At 50.2% G+C, this 14655-nt stretch overlaps 1 protein-coding gene across 3 annotated transcripts in view; it reads left to right on the top strand.

Annotated features, from left to right (window-relative positions):
- The window catches only part of KATNIP (katanin interacting protein), a 179141-nt gene that overhangs the window by 43219 nt on the left and 121267 nt on the right, over positions 1–14655 (top strand). For all 3 annotated transcript variants that reach the window (XM_036066228.2, XM_036066239.2, XM_036066218.2), the window contains 3 exons: positions 4065–4141; positions 11782–11951; positions 13901–13998. In XM_036066228.2, coding sequence (XP_035922121.2) covers positions 4080–4141; positions 11782–11951; positions 13901–13998 — 330 coding nt within the window. In that variant the 5' untranslated portion in view covers positions 4065–4079. The remainder of the gene's footprint in view (positions 1–4064; positions 4142–11781; positions 11952–13900; positions 13999–14655) is intronic.

The raw sequence follows: 14655 nt of genomic DNA, 5'->3' as shown, positions 1-14655 counted from the left end.
CAGTGCTGGGGAGGGCCCGTGTCCAGCGTCTGACCAGGGCTGGAGCGAGGGTGAACCGAGGTGGTGCGTAGCCAGCCTTAGCACTCACCTTTCTACAGCTGAATGGTGGTGAGGCTGAGGCTCCTCCTCCTGCCCCCCCCATAGTTGTGCCCTCCGGGAATTTATAATCCACCTGCGAAATCGGTAAGAAGAACAAAAACCACCCCAAGCCACTTCTGCTTTTCTCCTAGTTGTGCCTTAGAGCTGCCCTGTGAGGTACACCTTTTCTTACCCCCCTTTTATAGATGAGGACAACTGAGGCTCAGCAAAGGTAGTGGGTTCAGGGTCCACCCCCAAGTCTCCAAATTCCCAGATAATTAGTGAGCAACATATATAGTTAAATGCTAACAACTTAGCGCTTAATTATGTACTATTGCACATTGTATTGTATATAATTTCATGCTAATTGCAGGGTTTCAGAATGAGCTGAAGGGAGTCGGGCGCAAATGGCAAGGGAAGGCTTCGTGGAGACTTTGGGAACTCAGCTGGGCCCTGGAGAAGATTTGGGTGGAGGCTGGAGAGGATGGGGTGGATTTCTGGAAAAGGGATTAGAATGATTAAGGCGGTGGGGTAGGAATGAGCATGTGTGGGGAGGAACTAAGATAATGCTCTTTAAATAATGGAACTCTATAAATATAAATGTACCTAATAGTCACTGAGAACTTTCTAAGTGCTGGGTACTGTGCTAAGTCCTTTCCACTGTTATGGCTTCCAATCCGCATTTAACCCTACGCGGGAAAGAAAAATCCAACCAGACAGGTACTGTTATGACTTCCATTTTAACAGAGGAGTAAACTAATGCCAGTGTTGCTATCGGGAGCCAGGCCTGGTCTCAAAACTCATGTTCTCCCCAGCTCAATTTCAGAGACTGATTGATTAGAGGTGGGCTAGACTTAGGACTTGCTACTCCAAGTGTGGCCCAGGAGCATTGCTTGGGAGCTTGTTAGAAATGCAGGTGTGGGGGGCGCCCAGGTGGCTCAAGTCAGTTAAGCTCCTGCCTTCGGCTCAGGTCATGATCCCCAGGGTGGGGTCCTGCTCAGCGGGGAGCCTGCTTCTCCTCTCCCTCTGCCCCTCCCCCCTGCTTGTGCGCGCGCTCATGCTCGGTCTCTCAAATAAATAAATAATCTTAAAAAAAAATAAAGAAATGCAGATGTGGGCCCCTCCCTCCCCAATGCTACTGAGCCGGAACCTGCACTTTGACACAGTCCCAGGCGATCTGTGTGCACGTTAGTTAGCATATGAGAAGCTTGGAAAAGCACGGGGTTGGGGAGAAGTTTGGCTGGATGCGTGCCTGTGCTGTTCAGTTCTTTGTGATGACATCCCCCTCCTGGTAGAGGCCGATAAATGCATTCTCGGAGGGTTTGAGGTGCAAGCCCAGGGCAGCCCTCAGGAGCTGAGATCTCTCTGTCGCCTCGTGTTTCATCTAAAAATGTCACTGAATATCCATTCCACACCATAATATATCAGTGGTCATTCTGATATTTCAAAATGGTTATGTAAATTGCCGTGGAGTAGGATGCCTGTTCCCGGAAGATGCATGAGATGGGTTTCTTTGTATCTTAAATGGGGTAATAATAACCACTTTAAGAGCTCTTGCGAAGATCAAAGGAGAATCATGTATATAGAAATGCACCACATCAGACTCGTTATTCTGGAAGGGACTGAGAATCCTCCCCACACCCAGTGTCCTGCAAGCAGCTCTCTGAGGGCTGAGGTTGTATGCGCTTTTCTCCCATTCAGGGCGAGGCAGGGCTCAGTCCCAGAGAGGACAAAGTCACCTCTGGGCAGCTCAGGAAGCCAGGGAAGTAAGCGATTAGGGTCAGCTATTGCTAGTTTGTTTGCTTACATTCCTTAGGAGTCCCCACTTCCTGATTGTTGGGCCAGATGAGCCAGCAGGAAAACCCTGGCAAAACTCCAAGGTTTCAGGGACACCAGGACAGGAGAGAAGATGGGAGTACTTCATCCTGTCCCCAAGTGGGCCCAAAGAGAGGGGGATGTCGGGGGGGGGGTGGTTGCGGGAAATGGGGTGACTAGCAAGCAGATAACAACAACGGGAGTCCTACAGGAAAGGGGACAAGAAAGGGGATTGGGCTGTCAGCACTGGACCAGGAGCGACCTTGGGTGGTTTCCATCCAGAGGGCCCATTTCCTAGTAACTGGAAAGAGAAGATGGGGAGAGAGACCCAGAGGGGTGAAATGGACAGAGACAGTGACCATCCCCAACTGAGGCCAAGGAGGAAAGGAAGCCAGACAAGGCATAGGAAGAAAGAGACCCATTAGCAACTGCAGAAGCTGAAGGAGAATTTGGGGATGGATGGGGGGTCAGCCCAGAGCAATCGAAAAGGATGAACACGGGAAGAGCTGTTATAGTTGGCTAAGGAGGTTATGGGTCACCTCTGGCTAGGGTTGTTGTAGAATAATGGTGTGAAAGCCAGATTTTGAGAAGAAGAGAATGATAGGGATTTTCTTTTCTCTTCTCCCCATGGTAGCAGTTAGGATTTTCACCCAAATTGCATTTCTATTGCAAATGTCTTACTTGCCATTTAAAACTTAATCCACATAACTTGTGACCAGAACCAAGCCTATATTGTCTCTTTAATCCATCCCTTGGCAAAAAAGTTATTTAAGAAACAGAAAATTGCAAAGCATTGTTTATACTGTGATCCTATCTTTATTTAAAAGAATGTCTGTGGGGGCGCCTGGATGTCTCAGTCGGTTGAGCATCCAGCTCTTCTTGATTTCGGTTCAGGTCATGATCTCAGGGTCGTGAGATTGAGCTCCATGTTGGACTCCACGCTCGGGGTGGAGCCTGCTTAAGATTCTCTCTTCTTCTCCCTCTTTCCCTCCCCTCTCAAAAAAAAAAAAAGAAAGAATGTGTTGGTGTGTGTATTTATAAATATGTATGTATATGATAAAGAAAACATCTGGGAGAATATATTTCAAGTTATAATGGTGGTTTCACTGGTATATACATATGTCACTTTAAATATGTGTGATTTAGTCTACATTAATTATCCCTCCATAAAGCTGTAGAAAATTATAATAGGGGTTATCTCTAATGATCAAATTATGGTATATATGACATAATTCTTTTGGCTGCAAATGACAAGAGACTCAGCAGAAACTTCTAAAGCAAGAACTTAATTGTCCAGATACTTCTTCAGACATGAGTGGATCCAAGGTCAAATCATGACATTAAGGATCTCTCTCAATCTCTCAGTGCACCTGCTGTCTCAGTTATTGACCTCATTCTCAGACAGTTCCAGGCCTGCGTCTCATCAGCCTAGCCCCCCAGTGGAAAGAGAGCAGCTCTTCCCCCAAGAGGATCAGCACAGTCCTAGGGCTGACTTTCAAGGGCCTGGCTTGGCCCGGGGCTCATCCACAGATCAGTGAATCACTGTGGCTGGGGGAGGCACTGTGTTGATTGGCAAGGCCAAGGCCAAGGTCATGTAACCCAAGAGGCCAACAAAGGAACTTTCAAGGGCCTCTCAGGAAGCCAGTGAACTGAAAAAACGGGAGCTGAATGATTCTCTAGAGGAAATCCAGAGTTCTGTTGCCTGAAGAGGAGGCCTAAGCCCACAAGTGTCTGCTCTTAAAGGAGCCCTCCCTGTCTGGGTCATATATTTTTGTAATGACTCTTCTAATAAGCATGCATTTCTCTTGCCACGGCAAGAGAAAAATGAGATCCCTCCTTAAACAACTGATTTGGGTTACATCTGGTTATGATCATTCAGGTAACTAAATAATGAGTGTAGAGAAAACATTAAAGCTCAAATCTTGGCCCGAGCCCCTGATCTTATAGGACATGGGCAGAACAAACAGTGTCGAGACCAGGAAACCAGCCTTGTCCTTTCCGTAGATGTTGATTGTGTATGCTCAAGACCCACGGGGCCATCAAACCATCTCTGGGGCTCTGGGTCGCCTGAGCGATGCCTTTGTCAAGCTCAGCCTCTGCCTCTCAGCCTCCTGCCTCCGTAAATAATTCCCCGCATTCCTGTATCATACTGCTCTGTTTCTTCATTTCAGGGTTACACTAAGGACATGGTGCCAGACTTCGATGAGAAACATGATGAGTATTTAATATTGCTTCAGCAGAGGAACCGGTAAGATGAGCTGCTCAACGGCAGCCCTTCATATTAGCCAAATAAAAACCCTATTTCGATTTATTAAACAGCATGCAGGCTCTGTTTCACATAGGAATGGGATGCAGGCAGCCTCCACTCAGGGGCTCGGAATATTATCTGCAATCCCAGCTCCCGTTTTTCCATTCGCTGATTTAATTGCATCTTTGATTGAGCTGTAGCAAACCGTTCCACATGTAAGTACCACCTCTCGCCTCCCTGCTGCCATTCGGGGAGAAGGTGGCTTTGTCATGGAAAACCTCTAACGTGGCAGGTCCTGTGCATTAGTCACCTGAATAGCCCTGTCTGTGATCTTCCAGGCTCTGATGGGCCTGTGAAATCTGAGCCTATAATCATGCCTCATTAGATCAAGGTGGAGTCGTTTCCCATCTGTGTTTAAAGTTGGTCAATATGTCATTTAATGTTAAGTTGGTACTCATTTTTACTCTGGTGTGCTAGCTCCGGAAAAATCCTACGGTAGATGCAGTGTTTGGTGACCGAGGGCAAAGCAGTGTGGTCTGGCTGGAAGGAGGCATCCCCTCTTCACTGCCTTCCCGGGGCCCGTGGAAGTTCACGTTCAGTTCACTGTGGTTTGTCACCAGGCCTCAGGCTGCGCGTTAAGCTGGGTTTGCAAACTCAGATGCGAGGAGGGGCCGGGCAGTGAGTGAAGCCAGCTCGGTGGAGACGGTGGACACCTGGGATTCTCACTTCCCAGCTGCTCAGTCAGCTCAGGCCAGTTGTTGTTTGTGGGAGCCTGGGCCCAGGGGTCCCTATCCTCCAAGGTTGCTGGAGAAGCTGGAAATCTGGATTTGGGTTTGAAATCCCCGGAGTTTTAAAATGTTGGTAATGCACTCAGATTAAAACACAAAACAACGGGAAGAATGCTGCAGGCCCCTATAACAGACCTGCAGGAGTGGGGAGGATGGGGCCCTAATCTGGGCCTTGGGGTTAATGGGAATGAGTTTGGGGTCTTGCAGGCAAGAGAGCCGGGGCGGGGGGGGGGGGGGGCGGGGGTTGTTGTCATCCTGCATGTGCATTCAGCCCTCATCTGACTGGCCTGACTCCCTGTGCTTGTCAAGTGGGGCCCCACTGGCATGTTGCATGGATGGGTTTAGTCCTTGGTGTTACAGGAGTTCAGCATTCCTGCCCTCCGTCCCCTTTACTAAGATGCCCAGGATCCCTAACGCCCGCCCACGTTGCCAGATGCCCCCATTGAGGCAGCGCGACCCCTAGTGGCGAACTCTTGAACAGGTAAACTGTAGGAGCGGCTAGAAGCGCCAGGCAGCGTGTCCTCTGTGCCCAGCCACCCTGTGCTTGTCTCCCCCGCCCAGGGGCGACTCCAACTGCGGTAGCAGGAGGCTCGTGCTGATTAGCCCAAAGGGGTTTTTATCATCATTAATGCCATGGAGCAGGGCGTTTTTATTCTGTTCCTGGCAGGCTAGATGGTGCCACCGAACACCTGAGTGATTGTTTAATCATATCCGTGTGACTTGTCTGGGAGGACATTGTCATAGTTCCTTAGGAGCAAATTGCTTCTCATTAATCAGCAGATCAATAAGTGCACAATCAAAGGGGTACCAGCCGATAGCATACAGGAGAATATCCAGAGACAAGGTTGTAGCACAAGGCAATTAAAAAAGATGTCCAAGCCGAGTTGCCATAAAATTTGGGGGATGCGCTGTCACCGAGACGGGGCTGGCGTGATGACAGGAGCTCAGAAGGTAGAGCTGGAAACACCTCCAGATAGAGACATGAAAACTGGGTGGCTCCCCAAGCTATCACTGGGTGTTGCTTTAGAGGCACCTTCTCTGGGGTGCTTCCCGCGTGCCAGGCGCCTCACTCCCATCATTTCATTATATCCTCCCACTACCTGATGAGGGTTAGCTACACTCCTTGCACCCGTTTTCCAGACGAAGAAGACCCAGAGCAGTGAACCATGTGTCCAAGGTCATCCAGGCAGGAAGTGGGGGAGCTGGGCTGTACTTTCTGATTGCTGTTTGGTTTGACATTGTCATAAATAATCAGGCAGGGAGAAACCCGTCAGAGTTGCCACTTTCATGACGAGGGGTTTTGTGGAAATAAACCACAGTTTATTGGAGATCTAGTTGTATGACCTGGTAGAAAACCAGCCTCTGGGCTGTATAGCGTGCACGGAGGGAAATGAAAACCCAGTCTGCTGATCCGGGTTGCCCCGTGACCTGAGAAAGGGGGTGTGTGCAATCACTGGAGCCAGTTCCCAGGAGTGACTTGCCCAGAACGTAGCCGCCACAGGTGCCCGTGATGTTATTCTTTTACTCATTCAGTAGGATTTTGCTGAGGGCCTTCTCAGTGCTTAGCACTGCCACCGGTGGGAAGAACATCGTGATGAGGAAGGCACAGACTTTGTTAGTTAGTGCTCCTGGGGTCAAACCGACAGAAGCCCAAGGTAAATAGACCTTAAACAATAAGGAAACTTATTGGCTCATGAAAGTGAGAAATCCAGCTTCAGGCATAGTTGTATCCAGGTACTCAGCTCTGACTCCATGTTGGAGTCACTTGAGGCCAGTACTTCCTTCACGGGGGGCCAAGGCAGTCACCGATGGCCCCACACTTACATCCTGCCTCGAGGAGGAGAGAGCACTTCCTTCTTGATAGTTCTGGCAAAGGTTCTGAGGTGGGCCCTGGCCCCAGCCCCGAGCCAATCGCCCCCCGTGCCTGGTGAGGTGGCATGGTCTGACGGGCCACTCCTTGGCCACCTCCTTAAGCTGGGTGGTGGAGTGGGTGTTACCCAAACCATATGGAGAAGAGAAGGAATGGAGTGGTTCTGAAAGGGGATCCGAGAGGCTCAGTTTGGAAGATGGGGGAGAGTTGCTGGCGAGGCAAAACGAACAGGTGTCTGCCCTTGCCCTTGAGGAACTCCCTGGGCAGCAGCAGGTGAGCACAAGGCCACCTATTTATAACTACGCCCGAAGAAGCAGAACATGATCGTGTGCTCCAGGAGAGGACCAGGGGAGGTAGAGGAGGATGTGACAGCCCCGAGTCACCCCTGCACAAACCCCCCGGAGGATCCTTAGTGATTCTGGTCACTCACCTTCATGAGAGATGTAATCACGCCTGACAGATTCACTCAACAACAGATCAACCAGACTGGGCCAAGTACTGGAGGGCTGACAGCCGAGAGGAGCTGTAATACATCCCTCTAGATGCTGGAGGCTGGACCGGATCCAGGAGTCCAGCAGTGGTATTATTTCTTTTTTGGAAAAGGTGGTTTGAGGGAAACGTATAGGAAAAAAATACCCATGAGAGAAGTGAACCCACTGCCCCAAAAGGAAATTCAGGCAGAGAAGGAAGGGGAGAACCAGCACCCAGGGGGGCATTGGCATGGGCCAGTCTCTGAGTTGGAGCTTCAGCCCAGTACCCCATTCCATCCTCGTGACACCCCAAAGAGGTCGAGGCACTCTTGATCTCATTTTACAGAAGAGGAACAGGCCCAGGGGGTGTCGGGACTTGCCCAAGGTCACACAACCTAAGGAAATGGGAGAGCCTCCCGTGAGGAGCTTCATCCCTCACACTGTGCGATCTCCACCCATATGGATCAGGGATGCTGACATCCTTAAAGGGTGATTCCCAGAGCCCGTGAGCACCGACATTCTGGGAGGAACAGCAGGCTGTCTGCACCACTGCCCTTCACCTCTCTATCCTTCAAGGCTGGTCTCAAATGCCACCACCTCCAGGACGCCCTCAGCTGGAAGTCACTGCTCCTCATCTGGACTCCCCTTGCTCAGAGGCCCTGTGGCGTGATAAGCGGTGAGGAGACAAGAAACAGCAGAATGGTGTGGCTGGGAGATGGGCTCTGGAGCCTCGAGGACTGGAATTTAAATCTTGGCCACTTCCTGGGCTCTGTGACCTTGGGCAAGTTCATCTGTAAAACAAGCCAATGGTAGGACCAGTGAGGGAGTAAGAGAGACAACACCCAGGTGTCATCTTCATCACCACCATCATCACCATATTAATGCTAAACACGCCTTCTCCCTGAGCTGACATCCAGGTATTCCTTGAATGCTTGAGCCCTGGAGAAGCCCTCGGTTGGCCTCTGGGGTGACTGAGGTCCGAGGGGCCACCTAACCTGGTCATCGCAACCACAGCGCTCTGAGGCTGAGGTGGTTCAGCCATCAACCCAGGCATGGCCACGCCCAGGAGCGACCCGCCACCACCCCTCGCGCTTGGCTGCGCCCTCTCGTGCCCCGACCCCCCAGTCATGTCCCCCTGTCACATTCCCACTTCCTCTCTGTCCAAAGAGCTGTGTGCAGGTGGCCCCACAGGTCGCTACAGGCTCAGACAGAAAGGCTCCAGTGATGAGCACGGGTCCACGGGAGCTGTGTTAGGATGCGCATCCATGTCTTCTCTCCCCTGCTAGACCTGAAGTGCCTTAGAGCCACTTGTTCCAGAAATAGGTATGGAGAGCATTCCTCACACTCAGCACAGACCCCATATCCAGGGGTCTGATGCCCGCGGTAGGAAGGGAGAATAGACAGACACACGGAGAGTCTCCCATAGTGTGAGGCATGAGCCCCCTGCTCTGAAGCCAGGAAAACCCAGACTAGGGGTATGATGGGGCAGCAGGTAGGCAGGGGCTCCATCTTCCACAGGGCAGGGACCGTGTCTGAGTTTTCTGAATCCCCTACACCGAGGACCCGCTTTTTATGCAAAGCAGGCTATCAATTAAAAAAAAAAAAAAGACACCACTTTTCTTTGATGCCACGTGCATAGTGCGTATCACTGTCGGCTCATCTGCAGCCGGGGAGTTCCTTCAGCGATCCCTTTCACAGTCTGGATGATTATCTCCTCATTTATCAGTTTCATAAATCCACATTTTCATCAATCATTCTGCTTAAAGAGAAGCACACACGGAGTACCAGCCCCAGATCCCGCGTAGCGAGCGGGACATCACCGTCAGCACCCAGGCAGCGTCAGGAGACAGGGCGGCCTCCGGAGGGAGGTAGAGGCAGGCACCCTGTGGCTGGGCGGTCAGACTTTCCACTCTCTGGGCCCCTCCCAGGGCCCGGGCTCCCTGCGCTCTCTCCCCAGGGCCCGCTGCTGCGCACTGCAGCCCTTGGCAGTTGGCTCCAGAGAGTACAAGGATGGCTGTGTTTGGAAAGCGTCTCTTGGTGACTTGTGTTTTCCTTCTGTTTTATGCTGTTGCCCGCCCAGCAATCAACTCCCAGGCTTCCAAGGCCGGCAGGAGATAAGTCTATAATAAATGTTCCTGCCATGATTGTTGAAAAGATGGATGTAGCAACAGCTAAAGAAACATTTAAAAACCAAACAAAGAGATCACCCGAAATGCCACCCTCCTTCCTCAACATGATTGGATTTTCACATGTATCACCTTCCACGCCGCGTCCACAAACACACCTTTTTCCAACTTTGCACTTAACCACACACATCCCTTTGTTATTCTGCTCCCCGCCCCCCTCCCCGATCACAAGCAATTCCTCACGTTTGGACAGACTCTTCATAATGATCTCAGCTGCGTGGGATCCCAGGTTCCATTCCCTGGGGTTGGACTTTTGGGTTGCTTTCAGGGTTTTGTTATGACCGAACACTGACCTGTTGTTCCTGGTCAAGAGTGATTTGCCAGAATGGGCTCACTAAGGGGAAGACCAAGCATATGGCGTTTTCTCTATTTTCATATTACTTCTGAAAAGGTTCTGTGAGTTACCAGCAATGTCTAAGTTGGCCAGGTTCAATGTCCTCTCGCTTAGCTGTAGAGATTGTCTTTGTTGTGGTGAAGACTCTCGAGCCAGATTGCTTAAGTTTGCACCCTAGCCCTACCACCATACCAGCTGTGTGGCCTTGGGCCAGTTACTTACCCTCTCTGTGTCTCACTCTCCTTATCTATTACATGGGGATAATAAAAGTAATTACCCCATAGGGTTGTTGGGGAAGATTAATGTCTTAATATAGTCAATCCTTATTATTCACGGGTTCCCTAAATATGAATTCACCTACTCACGAAAATTTATTCGTAAATTTTAAATATTTGCAGTGCTTTTGTGGTCATTTAAAGACAAGTGCAGAGTGGCAAAAATTTTGGTTGCCCAATACACATATTCCCAGCTGTGGTAGAACAAGGGAATACTCCACCTTCTTATTTTAGCTCTTACCCCATAAGTATACTGAGTGCCATGTCTTCCACATTTTTATGCTTTTTGCTGGTGATTTTGCTGTTTAAACTGGCCACCAGGCATGGTGCTGAAGTGCTGTCTAGTGTTCCTAAATGTAGGAAGGCTATGATGTCTCTTAAGGGAGAAAAAACATGTGTTAGATGAGCTTCCCTCAGGCCTGAGTTACAGAGTGCTGGTGTGTGAGTTCCATGTCAGTGTCTCAACTCTGTATCAAATTAGGTGCCTTTAAAAAGAAACACACACACAGCAGGGTTCTGTATTGATCATTTGGTGAAAATGTTATGAGAGGCTCACAGGAACCAAATCCAGTATTTTCCCCTGGGAACAAAGTTTCAGTATTCACTAACTCCATGTTTGTGGTGACTTCATAAAATAAAACTACTGCGAATAACAAGAACCAACTACCGTACCTGTACCGCAGGAAGAACAGAGTCTGGCACCTCGTACACACCCTTGATGTGATTACTGTTTCTATTATTTTTTAAAATTTGCATTTTGCTAGTTTGACAGGAACTTATTTAAAGGGGATGCACCCTGGTTGCCACGCGGGTTGGTTGTCTGTGTTTCTTCTTGTGCGGAAATAAAGCTAGTTGATGCGGGGTGCAGAGAGGTGGTTGTAGAGACACAGGGATTTGGCGTCCGATGGGAGTGGCTCTCTTGGGGCTGGTGAGGATGCTGCACGCTGTTTATGGTACTGACAATATCAGGAGTTGGGAAAGGATCGAGCCTGAGGTGTGAAGTTGGGTTTTCGAGAAAACTTGAACTAGAGGTCCAGCCATGTTCACGGCAAGACCCTTTTAGCCAAAAGGTGATAATCATATCATTAATCTTGAATTAAAGCCTGCTTTGATATATGCTTTCACTGCATCAGAATATAAACTGTTGACATTTGAGATATCAGGGGTGAGCTTTTGAGAACACATTTATTTACTGAAGCAAAAAGTCAGTCTGCCTGGTCGGACGAAGGATGTTTTCTGATTTGTAGATGTTCTCTGAACTGTCTTGCAAAGGCTTAGAACCTAAGACCCTTAGACCCATGTTTTGTTATGCCCTGGAGAAGGTGCCATTATCCACACGAGGTGGAGATGCATGAAGTTGGGGTCATCCCAGGAGGCCCAGGCTGTGTGGTGATTGCGCTCACACATGCCTGCTTTCTGTCTTCGGCCACCGTGGAGCGAGGAATGATGTGCGCCTGCGTTGTTGCTAATGTGCGTTTGAGCCTCAGAACGAAAGCAGAAACACCCCTGCAGGGCCCGAAACAGTCTCCCCCTTGCTGCTTCTCTGTGTGTGTAATGGGCCTCTTAGAGGCTGTTTGTCGATGAACAGCTGGGCACCCGCCACCCGGCCTCCGATTAGAGACGCTTTGCCCGTCAGAGGTGCAGTTCTCTCCCCATGTGGGCCTGGGCGGCGGCCCAGGCTCACATAACAAGGAGCAAGTGATTGTTTCTCTTCCAGGGTATTAAAGCATCTGAAAACCAAGGACCCCATGCAACTGAGACTGGAGCACTTGGAGCAGGGCTTCTCTGTCTATGTCAACGGGGCCAATTCAGAGCTGAAGACGTCCCCCCGGAAAGCTGTCCACTCCGACTTCACCAGGAGTGCTTCACACGCTGAGGGGACACACGGTGAGCATGGGTCACCTGGGCGCAGTGGAGCTACGTCCCATGCCCTGAAACTTACCAGCAAATAACTAGTTAACCTGTTCAAGTTAACTCTACCCACTTTGCCAGAAAGAGAGCAGGGGGCACCTGGGTGGCTCAGTGCGTTAAGCAGCCGACTCGGGATTTCAGCTCAGGTCATGGTCTCAGGGTCGTGAGACTGAGCCCTGTGTTGGGCTCTGCACTGGATGAGGAGACTGCTTGAGATTCTCTCCTTCTGCCCCTCCCCTGCTGGCATGCACGTGCGCTTTCTTTCTTTCTCTCTTTAAAAAAAAAAAAGAGGGAGCAGGAGTGTGAGAAAGAGAGAGAAATCCCTTTTTATTCCTTTTAAAACTTAGCCTTGGGGCGCCTGGGTGGCTCAGATGGTTAAGCGTCTGCCTTCGGCTCAGGTCATGATCCCAGAGTCCTGGGATCGAGTCCCACATCGGGCTCCCTTCTCCTTGGGAGCCTGCTTCTCCCTCTGCCTCTCTCTCTCTCTCTCTCTCTCTCTGTCTCTCATGAATAAATAAATAAAATCTTTTAAAAAACAAAAAATAAAAAAATAAAAAAATAATAAATAAATAAATAAATAAAACTTAGCCTTGGCCTCCATTACCCCAGGGCAAAGGTGGCCAGAGCAGTAAATTCCTGGCTTTTCCATTTCACGGTGCCAGTAATTGAAGGAAATGTCTAGAATAATTTAAATTATACCCGATTTTCACTGGATCTGTCTTCACTTTAGTACCCAACCCCGTGTGATATTTGACTCCACAGTTCATGTCTGAATGTAGTTAATCCATACTTCACAGACTTTAAACCGGTCCCATGTGTCCTGTACTAAAAGCTCAGAGAGTCTGTGAAGTTGGAATAGGAGCACCCCCCCCAGCGGCTGGCTCCAAAAATGACCTGGCGGGGAAGTGAATGAAATGGCTGAGCACACGGGGTTGGGTCCCAATTTGGCCATGTTACTTTGTCTCTCCGGGCCTTTGTTTCCTCATCTGTCAAATGGGACTGACAAGGGCACCCATCCCTAGGGCACCAGAGTGCCCTTGAAGGCAGGCTGCTTTGTCTGAGGACCCGGCCTGCTACCGAGTGGCGGGAAGAGCATTTGGAATGAGGCTTTCTAGCTCTCTAGCTTTGAGACCTCTGGCAGTCGGGTCCTCTCTGACCCTCAGTCTCCGCTTCTATGAGATGGGAATAATTAAGCCCACCTTGCCGGCTTGCCAGGAAGGTTAAATGACATAAGAAATGTAAAATGCCCATCACACAATAATCTTGATTCGTGTTGTTCTCATTCATTGCCTTCTAGGTATGGGGAATATCCCAAGCCGTAATAGACAGCAAAAGTCAAAACAACGAGGAGATAAAAGGAGAAAGTGATGTCCCCAAACCTTCACCTAGGAGAGTCACTGCTGTCCAGCTTAGAGTTTAGCATGAGCTTCCTAGCCCTCCAGGGCAACGAGGGAAGTGGGATGATTCTCTTAGCTCTCGGGGAGGAGGAGTCGGGCCAACCTGCTGCTAGTTGGGACAAGCAGGCCTTTCCTGGTACAGGTTTCAAGGAGGTGCAGTTAGCAGGAGTCTCTGTACTTGGGCCCCCAGCAGTACCTTAACTCATTCCACAAATAACCCTCCCTTCTGTCTTCTTCTACACAAATGATGGCCTGTACTGCACACGGTGTGTACCCTGCTTCCCTATCTCAGAGACGGTTCCTTTTGTATATGGACCTGCCGGTTCAGCTGTGACTTACTCCTCCCCCTTCCCTTTCTCCTGGGCATTTGGCCTGTTTTCTAATGCCCCGCTGCTACAAACAGGACTCGCTTTGCATACGAGACTTTGGGCACGGGGTGTGCATTTTAGATGGAAGTCACGCATCTTCCTTGGGTGTGAACTTGTCACAGCTGCCTCGCTGAGTCTCTTTCCCTCACCCCTGGTGCAGATTATGGACGGAGAACCCTGTTGCGAGAAGCAGAGGAAGCTTTAAGACGGAGTTCACGGACAGCCCCCAGCAAAGTCCAGCGCCGAGGATGGCACCAGGTCTGGAAACCCTGGGCAGTATAGAGACACACGGCACTAGCTCGTGCTTCAGAACAAGGAGCAGGGTTCTTATGGAAACAGAAACATAATCTGAGCACTGGGAATCCCTGTGGGCCGTGGTGGGTCTGGCTGGGCACTGCACTGGTGTCCTCTCTGCATGTAGTGTTGGCCCCTGGAAGGTAGAGGAGTCTGGGGACCTCCCGCCCCCTCTGTGTGGCATGATCCTCCCCTCCAGATGGGGGATGGGGCCACCCCAGCGCAGACTCACAGCCCCGTGGTGATGGCTCATTTATACAGCTGTCTTTTACTGAGCACCTACTATGTGCCAGGCACGTTCTTCGATGCCAGGGATGCAGTGGGTGAATGAGACCAAGCCCCCGCCCCACAGACCTGAGATGCCACTTCAGGGTGCTTCAGCAGCTTGTGGTTTTGAGTGCCAACCAGGTACGAGATGCGGGCTGAGTTCCCACGTGACTCCTCTCCTCTGTCCTCACAGCACACCTGTAGGGCAAGTTCCAAATTTCTTCCTGTTTTAAAGGAGCCAAGGCGATGAGTGCTCAGAAAAGCCAAGTGAGCTCTCCGAGGCCAACCACTAAGAAGTGACAGCAGCAGGACTCAAGCCCAGATCTTTGTTCCAAGTGCCGTATTCTTGCCCGT

Source organism: Halichoerus grypus, chromosome 6 (genome assembly GCF_964656455.1).
Source record: "Halichoerus grypus chromosome 6, mHalGry1.hap1.1, whole genome shotgun sequence".
In the NCBI taxonomy this organism is placed as follows: domain Eukaryota; kingdom Metazoa; phylum Chordata; class Mammalia; order Carnivora; family Phocidae; genus Halichoerus; species Halichoerus grypus.
This window is presented reverse-complemented; position numbering and strand designations above follow the sequence as displayed.